At 39.2% G+C, this 10,554-nt stretch overlaps 1 protein-coding gene across 2 annotated transcripts; it reads right to left on the bottom strand.

The window, feature by feature from the left end:
• Positions 1 to 3,741: 3,741 nt before the first annotated feature.
• Positions 3,742 to 10,423, bottom strand: LOC106940369 (aminopeptidase O-like). 2 transcript variants are annotated; one of them, XM_015023103.1, is made up of 6 exons: positions 10,172 to 10,310; positions 8,312 to 9,027; positions 7,935 to 8,104; positions 7,153 to 7,372; positions 5,048 to 5,261; positions 3,742 to 4,655 (listed from the first exon to the last, which is right to left on the bottom strand). In XM_015023103.1, exons 2-6 carry the CDS (start codon positions 8,989 to 8,991, stop codon positions 4,509 to 4,511), a joined length of 1,431 nt encoding a protein of 476 aa, XP_014878589.1. In that variant the 5' UTR covers positions 8,992 to 9,027; positions 10,172 to 10,310; the 3' UTR covers positions 3,742 to 4,508. The 2 variants fall into 2 exon arrangements, with proteins under 2 accessions (XP_014878589.1, XP_014878588.1); XM_015023102.1 differs by lacking the exon at positions 10,172 to 10,310 and adding an exon at positions 10,320 to 10,423 and having other exon boundaries at positions 3,743 to 4,655.
• Positions 10,424 to 10,554: the final 131 nt, after the last annotated feature.

The raw sequence follows: 10,554 nt of genomic DNA, 5'->3' as shown, positions 1-10,554 counted from the left end.
GATGAAAGAGACCACCCGCGGAGGGTGAGAAGGGGATTTTTTTATTTATTTTATTTTACCTACCAGAGTCTGAGCTATAAGAAGAAGCAAAAATTTCACTCACTAGATGTGTAAAACAAGGGAGAGGGGAAAAAAATCATTGCAGTGAATGGTGGCTCTACAAGGAGTCACTTTTCAACTCCCAAAATTACAAAACATGACAAAGTTTAAGGGATGTGAACTTTGTATGACACTATAGCATGAAAAGAGGTAAGACGTTGGTGCTTCCATCATAAGCTTGGAGCTTAGCTGCACAATCTTGTGAAGTTGCATAAGTTTAGGTATCTTTGCGTGAATGAAAACAACTCGTGGGTGGACAGCACTTCCGGCCCAGCTCTTGAACACATACATGTCCTTACCCGACTTCTTAATCTTCGGTTTACTTGCCTTCCTCACGTATCTCAGCCCAAAAACTTCACGCCACTGTGACTCCTGCCCCTCCTTTGGCACTGTTTTCCTTCCATGTATCACGCTGCAACAGCTTTGTGCCTTCTTGCTGCAGCTCTCAGGCCACAAAGCCCCCCTCCATTCCTGCTGTTTCCACTGGGGCACTGCACAGAAAAACAGCACTTGGCTCCATCCCAACAATTGGGGCCCACATACCTTCCAATCTCTAGATTAAATAGCACCAGCCTCTGAAGTCCTTCCAGGGGCTAATGGCTTTTGTTGCTGGGAATAATCCACACATCCTCTCCCACATCCTGGGGATCCGCTGGCCTGTTGTGAACCCCGCCTTTGCCCTCTTAATTTCCCTCTCTCATCTCCGTCTTAATCTACCCTTCAATTTCAGTTGACCTCCCAGCCTTCCCATGGCACAGCCCTGCAGTTTTGTGCACTGGTATCCAGAACTGAGCCACCAGTGTTGAAGGGTGGATACAGTCGAGCTCACATTGGACTCAGAACCGTGAACAGTTTTATAGGGGGTCAGTGCAGGTGCTATGCTAAGCTTAATGAAGGCCCTAAATCTCTTCTTGGTCATCTGCAGCGAAAAGCGGCCTACCGAGCTAAGGAAAGAAGGAGAACTGCTTGGGAGCCCTCCGCCTAAGGAAACGAAAACATCCGTCAGACAGCAGCCCCTGTGTCAGCACTTGAAGTTCATTCAAAGCAAACATAGCGGAGGCAAGTTTTCGCAACACTGGGAAAAGGTTTACTTTGATCAAAGGAAACACTGTATTTTGGTTGAAAACGATGCCCAGACTGTAACTGAGTTCGCCCTCTTTCGTTCAAAATATCTCTGACAAAGACCACTTTTAGCCATGACGTCAGAAAAGCAGAACACAAATTCTGGTCTGAGCTCATATCCTGTCTGGGACACTTTTTCTCGAGGGAGACCAACATGCGAGAAAGAGAAAGGCAGATGGAGGAAAAAATGAAAGACTGTGGTGCAGACCACAGACACTGGGATGTTTAATAGGCCTCTCTAATTACACCGCTTTATCAGTAACATTTAAAATAAAAAGGCCAGGCATCAAGGGCATTTATTTTGCATCAATTTTCAAATTATCTTGATTAACAAGCCTTTAATTGCATCCACACGGAGGCCAAACACAAGCAGAAACAGTTGTGTTGAAAAGAAAGATGTGATTTCCAGAAAAACTGACACTGTTGTCGGAATGCTGGAGGCTAGATTAAGAAGTTATTGGTTATATATAGAAGTGAAGGAAACAGAATGGAAAATGGGATATCATGAAGGTCCACTTTTCATCTCCTAACATGATGAAAAGTGGAAAAATGAAAGCAACACTGGTGAAGGGCAAAGAGACAGGGATATGAGAAAGGCAGTGATGGTTTTCAAACAAAAAAAAAGACGGCAAAACAAAGCAAAGAATAATGATAAGATGAGGGTAAACATACAGGGTGGAAACGTCTACAGCGATTGATCAGCTTCCAAACCACTTCAACACTAAACAAAACGTCGGGGTCTGGTGTACAGGGATTTTTGGCTTAAAGAATTGCAGACAGAAACAAGAAGTAAAACTTCAAGCTTAAACAGAAATAAGTTGTGCAGAAATGAGCATTGAGAGGACCAATGCTTTAGTGGAAAAAAATACCAAATGGACATATCAAGTGTACAAGTTAAACAAAAATAGTGAAAAATAGTACAATAAATAAAATAAGAAAATAAAGTTTCTCTTGGTAAAATGTACCTTTGCACATTTTACTGGAATTTTATAAGACAAAACAACCCAAGCTGGTGAATACTTGTTAAGTGGAGGACAAATGATGCATAGTATTTTTTTTTTATTTTTACTCATACAATTCAAAGTATGGGGTACATTTTAATCCACCTTTCCTCACTCTAATGTATATAAATATAATCCAGTATAAGGAACTGATATATGAAGTCTGCTAAACAGAGTCCATCTGTGTATGTAATTTAATCTCAGGAAAACCAAATATTGCTACTGCCTCAAGAAAACAGTGTTAGTAAACCTTAAAATCAAGACAGCTTCTAACACAGATACACTTTTTTACAATAATTATACATACACCTATGTAACAATGTCACATTCACTGACTCCTAAATTTAAAAGTGAAATGGCAGATATATATTCTGTCAGTAAACACACTCAGTATGCCAGAAGTACCAAGTTGGAAGCTGTGGCAAGTTGGAATGGAAATGACATCTAAGAAAGGACATATGCAGAAAGACATTCAGTGAGGTGGATATCTACTAAGCAGAGTAAGACAGTGTAAAAAAAAAAAAAAAAAGAGTTTGAAAATTAATGTGACAATATGTGTCTGGAGATTTTTAGAGGAAAAACTCAGCACAAAGTAAGTTTAAAACAAGCACCAGGATGTGTATATTGTATGCAAAATAAAGTGTAGAATCTAGTAGTGAAAAAAGTGTTTTTTTTTACTTTAAATAAAATAAAAATAATTAGCTAAACTAAAGAACTGCCAATAAATAAATAAATAAATCCATATTTCAGCAGCAGATAAAATAACCACATGCACTGTGAAAGGTCTCAGTTAATGCACCCAGATAATTGCCACCTCCACAAATCCCTGATGAAGAGCATTTTCAGTATCTTTTAGCTCACCGAACTCACACAGCAACTTAGCCGTTAAGGTTCACTCTTCCTGCTTTTATCACAGCTGTTTACAAATGCTGAAGGTAGTGGCGTTCAGTTAAAAAAAAAAAAAAAAAAAAGGCCATAAAATCCCCCTGTAAACAAACCACCATGCACTATTTAGCAAACCATTTTGTTAATAGCTGGTAAACATTCTGTAGCACTGAGCAGTTATGAGTCAGATATTCCCCTCAGGAATCAATGAAGGCCAAAAAAAAAAAAAAAAAGAGTCACTTGAGATTATATCTATATTAGTCGACAACATCACAATTCAAACTCTTGTCTGACAACATTAGCCTGTGTCTGCCGAACAAAGGCTAACTTTAAGGATAATACGACGATCTCAGCAGATAAAGTTCTGCTTTTCCAAAGTCCCAAAACAACTTAAAAAAAATTAACGTAAAAGACTTTAGTAGAATTGTGATTTTTTTTATTTTTTTTTATCAGTTCTTAAAGGAACACAGTGGCCATATTAAGCAAGCTTAGTGGTTTGGCTTTGAGATTCCCCTTCTGTCAAGGAGCTCTGCCGCGTTTCTTTCTGCACAACTAATAACAAGGATGCAAAAGATTACTGGAAACCTTTATTTCCCCTTGGCTTCAGAGTCTGTAATTTCATGTGCAGATACATTGGTGGTTGGAAGTTTCTATTTACTTACCAGTGACATGGATACAAGTGAAATAAAACTTGAATAAAAGGTGACAAAAAATATATATATAAACCAATTATAATTTGGTGTAGATTTTATCCTGTAGACAATGGGTTATAAACAATGCATACAGGCTTAAACACCTGCAGTAATACGAGTAAAAGTCCCCTAACAGAGAAGCCATGTACTGTTTATAAGCATTAACTAGTTTTAGTTGAGTTCTGTCTGATATTTAACCAGTCCTTTTGGCAGGAAATGTACAGTTCGTTAAATTCTGTCAGTTTTCTGTTTTATCAGTTAAGCAACAAGTTTAAAAAGAAAAAGGAAAAGATAAATGGAAAAATGAGGGGCACGGAAGAAATTCAACAAAAAAGAATGGCAACTTAGGAAGAATGCAACATACAATGAAGGAATGATAAGAGGAAAAGAGGAAGAACACAAAAAACAAGATTCAGGTCACGAAGAAGAAAGGTCCGACAAGGATGGCACGAAAGACACAAGGTGGGATAGCAATACGAACAGAAAGCAAAGAAGGAATGAAGGAACAAGAAATGAGAGAAGGAAAGAAACAAAGGTTTGAAAGGAAAAGAATAAAACTCTGGTCTGGTTTCCATACAGTTTTTCTCAGTTTCATTCGTATCCATAACTCGAAAATAATGACGGTGTAGGAATGAAACCAATACAATCAACCTCATATACCAGCGTACTACCTGCTCATGTTAAATTTCTGCCATTTCTCTTTGTCTAATCAAAGACAGACAAGTGAATACCTGGCCATGCCAAGACTGGAGAACCCTGCTGGGACGATGAGGACGTCAAGACGGGGAAAAGGGTGAACTCCTAGAACAGCATGGGCTGCAGCCAAGCATCGAGGCAGCAGCTTGAGGATTCCCATCTGCCAAAAAACACAAATTACGTTAACCATAGGAGCAAAACAACAACAACAAAAAATACATTCAAACCCAAGCTTCTCTCAGTCTTAATTGTGTTAACAAAATGATACATGAGATATGCAAAAAGCTTGCAAATATGCTGTACTTCTTCACCACCGCCTTTTACTTAAGTTTTGTAAAACATTGTGTCAAGTCAGCTCCACTGATTTGTGTACGAGAAGAATGTTTCAAATTAATGTGTTAAATGAGTAACATTTGTGCTGATGGGATAAAAGTAAAAAAAAAAAAAAAAAACACATGACACTCTGACATAAACATTAACCAACAGTAACAGACCTTAATCTTTTAAAGTCTAATTAGCCGAAGTCTCAAAGCTGAGTTGTCAGAACCCCACCTGGGCCTTCTGGAGCAGGCAGGCAGGGCTAAATACACGGTGTGGAACCACCCGCTGGGACCAAGCAGACCGTTCAGTAAACCGACAAGGGTAGTCGCCATGGGAACAAGAGATGCCGTCATCTTCCATGCCTGAATAATCAGTTAAAGAGAGCTCCTTATGCCCAAGGGAAGAGTGACAGAATGCAGAGTCTGAGTTGGTGGCCTTGTCTCTGCTGAGGTAGATAAAAACAAAGGGCGGAGAAAAAAAAAAATTTAAAAATTAATAACCGTTTCTTTGGATTTATCATTTTAAGTATACACAAATCTGGAAGTGATGCAACTCATTATGTGGAATTTTTCTTTCAAAATAATTAAAGAAACACTTGCAGCCTCTTGCAAATGTATTCATACTACTTAGAGTTTTAAAAGGTGATCACATAACAACCAGAGACATCAATGTTTTCATTGGGATTTCATCTGACAGACCAACACAAACAAGTGTGTTATTCATTGTAAAGTGAAAAAAAAGAGATATGGTTTAAATTTTTTTTTTTATTTAAAATAAAATCAGAACGGTGTTATCTGTATTTCAGCTCTTGTGGGTCATCATCACTTTGTAGAACCACCTTTCTGGTTTGACTGGAATATTCTAACACATGACTATTGGCACGATCCAAACCTTTCCCCTGCAGCTTTATCTTTGGTGTCCCGGCCAAAACTCAAATTCTTTTGCAGCACCTAACAGATTTCCTTGCATTATTGCCCTATATTTAGCTCCGTCCATCTTCTCAATAACTGAGGAAAGCGTCTTAGTCCTTGCTGAAATCAAGTATTCTCACAGTGTAAAGCCTCTACCACCCTGTTTTACTGTGAGGGTGGTGTTCAGGATCAAATGTAGTTTTATTTTTCCCTGCATTTAGTGTTCCATAAGAAGGTCAAGAAGTTTCATACTCATCTCATCGAACCCCAGAAGTTTCTTCCATCAGTTTGTCCCAATATGTCTTTTAGTGAACTGTAAACAGGACTTCTTGCGTTTTTTTTTTTTTTTTTTGTTTTGTTGTTTTTTTTTTTTTTCAGATTTAGTCTTGTCAACACATTTTGCTACCCGAGCTGCTTCTTGGAAAGAGCTACTGTTGGTGATGGACTACTCAATGAGATGCCAAGGAGTTAGACAGTGTAATGTTGCCACTACAAATGCTTCATCATTTATTAGATGACTTCCAGTAACAAGTGATTATTCTAGATTATAAGTGGCAATGTCAAAGCAAAGGGAGCCAAATAGAACTGAATGTCAGCCTTTTCAGATTTTTAATTTTAAAAACATTTTGAATATCATTTTTTTTTTCCTTGTACTGTGCAATTATGCTATAATTTGTGATGGTCTTTCAGATAAATTCAAAATAAGATGAATTTAAGTGTGTGGTATTTTGACAAAGTATGGGAAGAGTGTCAGGGGTATGAATACTTTTGCATGAAGTCAAACCACAAATATGTCAAAATATTTAAGTGCTGACATGCAATCTCATTCACCCTAACCCAATATTCACCACTTACTCCGTCCTCGTACTCAGGAACTTTCCATTGGTACCGAGCTACAGCCAAGTTTCCTTCCAGCCATTCAATGAGCATAAAGACGTCCCTTGTACAGACGCTGTGCTATGGCTACGTTTTTACTGGAGGAAAAACCATGAGTAGAGGCGGAGGATTACTGGAAACTACTGGCAGACTTGCCAACCTGCCAGCCAGTGGAGAGGGAAACACCGGCACAGCCCTGCCCTGCACAGTGGGAATTGGACCTGACTAATGGTTCCAACCTACACTTTATTTCCTGTACTGCTATAAAAAAATATGATGTCTTTAGTTGTTTTTTTTTTTCTCTCCAAAGATAATTTCCCCTAGCCAGCAAATGCAATGATCTGCAGCTCCACCTTTAACCCATTTCTCATAAAAAGCCAATTATGTTCTGAACACTATCCATCACCCTAACTTCAACTGAACCATTTTTGGTCTGGTGAGAGGGAAAGTTTCAACAAGGAATGCTGAAGGCCAGACTTGGGTTAATAGCAGTCTGGAGAAGAGGAGGTCCTACAACAAGAAAAGGACACAGGAAAACCATTAAAATACCTGTCAATCTGACATGGAGCGCCTCTTACTACTTCACCAGGAGACTTTGCAAGTTCTGACACAAGCTCAGCCTTGAGGCAGCTGCAGCCCACCCCGCCTTCAACCTCGTTTTCCAGAGCTGAAGGAGTCTCTGTAGGAACCCGGCACCAGTGTCCCACAGCCAAAGTGAAAGTGGACGCAGGCATGGGCATTGTGACGTAATAGTTCCAGGTGAGGAAATCTAAAGATGTACAATAAACAAAAATATCCACAGTTACAAAGTATAAAAGAACTAATGTACAAACATATGAACATTTGCTCATTTTACCATTTTTTTAATACATGTTCAGTTCAGATTTTGCTACACGTTTTCAATCGTCTGCCATCATTCAAAATATTAAATGATACACATTAGGGGATGTGAATAGTTTGTGATGTTGATGGAAAAAAAAACAAATTCCATGTAGGTGCATGTTTTATCTTGAAATTTCAGGTTGTAAAACATGCACAGGGTTGAAAAATCTGTTTAAGTCACTAACGGTTCTTCACTAACACTAAGAGTTCTTCAACTGCTTTTATCAACTAAATCTAAATCTATAAAGACTTGTTGATTTTATTGGGAGCAGTCATGGTCATGCTGTCTTTTAGCTGCTGGGAGGAAGGATCTGCAATAATGCAGATCCAAACAACTTCAACAAATACTTTTGCAAGAGACTGCAAGGAGTGACATATTTCACCACACAATTAACAAACATTTCAGATTATTAAAATGAGTTTGACTTCTCCTGGGTCTCAAAGCTTACGTGTGTCCCCGTCCTCCGCTGGAACAGCCTCCTCCTCCCCGCTCATCAACACCACACAGTCACTGGGGGCCCGTACCCTCGCCTGCCACGTTGACATGGCAACAGGAGGCTCCTGGCAGGGGAAGAGGGCCCGGTTGTTGATGGGAGAGCCGGCGGTGTAAACACACTCCCTGGAAGGGTAAACAAAGGTAAATTATAAACAAACCTCCTTTCAGGACAACAAAACTCACACGAGCAATGAAAACCTCCCGTCTCTGAAGAAGATAGTTTGCAAACTGCCTGAGGTGGGGTTTTTTTGTTTCGTGAATTAATGAATGAATAATATCATCTTTAACATGGTTGTGTTAGAATGCGATTTAAGAAGCACAGAAGCAAACCTGTTGTCCTGGTCCTTGGTCCACCTCACTGAGCCTCCCAGTGTTCTTGTCATGTAGTAGATCCTAATAATACGGGGGAAGTCCTGCGAAGTTGTGACCCCCATTTTTTTCACCTGCAAACTCCAGCGATCTGTGTGAAAGTGAAGCGAGTTGCCCTTCTGGATGCCAGGGCTCCGGCTGCACAGTGAAAAGAGCCGATGCTTTTCCTTCCAATGGGAAGAGGGCATGGAGAAAAGGTGCTGAATAAAACCTGCTTGTGAGTCCACTGAAATATCTTCAGATGCAGCCGTCAGGGGAAAACCCAATGCCGCAGATACAGAATCAGTGTCCACCTCTTCCACCTTTGACACTTCAAGGTCACAGCAGTCCAGCACTAAGGTGAAATCCTCAGCATTGGAGCTCTGAAATAAATCTGAACCCTGAGTGTCACTTCCAAACTTTGTACCTTCCTCATTGGGTTCCTGCCTTGCACCATCTCCAGTTTCAGGTCCAATATCAGCCTTAGTTTTAGCCATCTCAGCAGAGCAAGGCTCAAGGAACAGAACAATACTACCACTGATGATCTTCTTGTCAAAACAAACGGTTAGGTCCAATACGTAATGTCTGACAAGTATGTGGTTAGTATTGGCTCTGAGAGGAAGGTCGTCTGTGTCCGGATTAAGCTCCCCATCTGGCTCCATGTCACAGAAATTAGGTCAAGGTGGAGCAGAAGTTGGCTAAATCAGAACATAAGAACACAGTGGACATATTAAGCTTCTGTTTTTGTAAAAAAAAAAAAATTGTCTACATCTCCAAATAACCTATCTTTAACCTATCTTAATGGATCATTACCAGGCCTCTCCTGAGTCAAATGACAGGCTGACAGACTGATGAGGTAATTCTGCCATTGGTTCAGATGTTTAAAAGAAGAGATGCATCTAAAGGTTCAAGGATAGTAGCTCTGTATGACTGGAGTTGGGCACCTCTAAACTAGTGAAATAAGGTTTGATTTATAAATGGATATAATAGAAAAGAATACCCTTTATTGTTTCACAGTGCTAAAATTCACATGTCACACCAGCTAAAGTAGATGGGTGAATGCATATTCACACAAAAAATTATATATATATATATATATATATATATATATATATAATAGACATTTACTACATAAAAAATAATCTCACCATCTTTGTTTTCTGTTGGATTTAAAACTACTAACTCTTTATTAAGGCACTTTTTTTAACATTTCTGACCAATAATTAGTTCTGGAATAAAAATCTATGGCAAATATTGTTAGTATTTGCCATATAATAGAATATGTATTATTATCCCGTAGGCAGTGACTCCCAAACCTGGTACCACTGCCTTGTACGTCTTAGATGTGTTTCTGTCCCAGAACACCTTATTCAAATGACTACGAAACCTCTAATAAATGCCGCAGAAGCCTGTTAATCACCCATTCAATTAAGGCGATTGTTTGGAAGATAGGAAACGCCTAAAATATGCATAACAGGGGCACCGAACTTGACTAGGGGGTTGAATAAAAAAATGCACACCACACCTTTCAGATTGTAATGTGAAAACGTTTCAAAAACTACATATTATTCAACCTCTACTTCTCGAAATACTTCCCTTTGGGTTTGTCAATGTCCGACAACACAAAATCCCATTAAAAATGCATTAAAGATAGTGGCTGTAACGTGACGAGATACGTGAAAAAGTTCGCAAGCTTTATGGCTTATGTGCGGAAATAAAAAATAAAAACGAAACACGCTACCTTGTTAGGGTTTGCACAAAATCACAAAAGACGTCTTTGTCAGCATTACGGCTAAAACAGGAACTACATATGATTGTGTGGAGACTAAACAGTGAAGTTACCTGCTGATAAAAAGCTAACTTTACATCACAAACCGGTCATTTATGGCATAAGTTCACAGAACTGGAACTGTTGAGACTCTAAAGCTTTATTCGCTCCCCCTCTACATAAGGGTGCACAGCAATAATTTGCAAACAACTGCTAACATACCGCAGAGAACAACAAGAAAGCGCTTATCGTTCAAGACTTCTACTACCGAGCAGTCAAACCTGTCGAAGTCCAGCAGTGATGTCGTCACCATAAAGCGACAGCAGCAGATTTTGTAGTTCCACGGCATAAGTCTCGTCTTGTAGTTCTAACTTACATAGCACTTCAAGGATACCCAAAAAACATATAAAATCGCATCTAAATCATTCAAATCTCAAAAGAAATCTTGTTTTAACAT

This window comes from Poecilia latipinna, unplaced genomic scaffold (genome assembly GCF_001443285.1).
Source record: "Poecilia latipinna isolate Pla-1442-1.1 unplaced genomic scaffold, P_latipinna-1.0 Scaffold3196, whole genome shotgun sequence".
Taxonomy (NCBI): domain Eukaryota; kingdom Metazoa; phylum Chordata; class Actinopteri; order Cyprinodontiformes; family Poeciliidae; genus Poecilia; species Poecilia latipinna.
The sequence above is the reverse complement of the archived record's forward strand: the minus strand, read 5'-3'. Positions and strand labels throughout refer to the sequence as shown.

What these genes read in the sequence shown, in the direction of transcription:
- LOC106940369 (XM_015023102.1), bottom strand. Translation starts at nt 8,991, where the DNA reads ATGGAGCCAGATGGGGAGCTTAATCCGGACACAGACGACCTTCCTCTC. An exon ending in ACCAAGGACCAGGACAACAG is followed by an intron (nt 8,105 to 8,311) that starts GTTTGCTTCTGT and finishes TTACCCTTCCAG; the next exon opens with GGAGTGTGTTTACACCGCCG. An exon ending in AGCGGAGGACGGGGACACAC is followed by an intron (nt 7,373 to 7,934) that starts GTAAGCTTTGAG and finishes GTACATCTTTAG; the next exon opens with ATTTCCTCACCTGGAACTAT.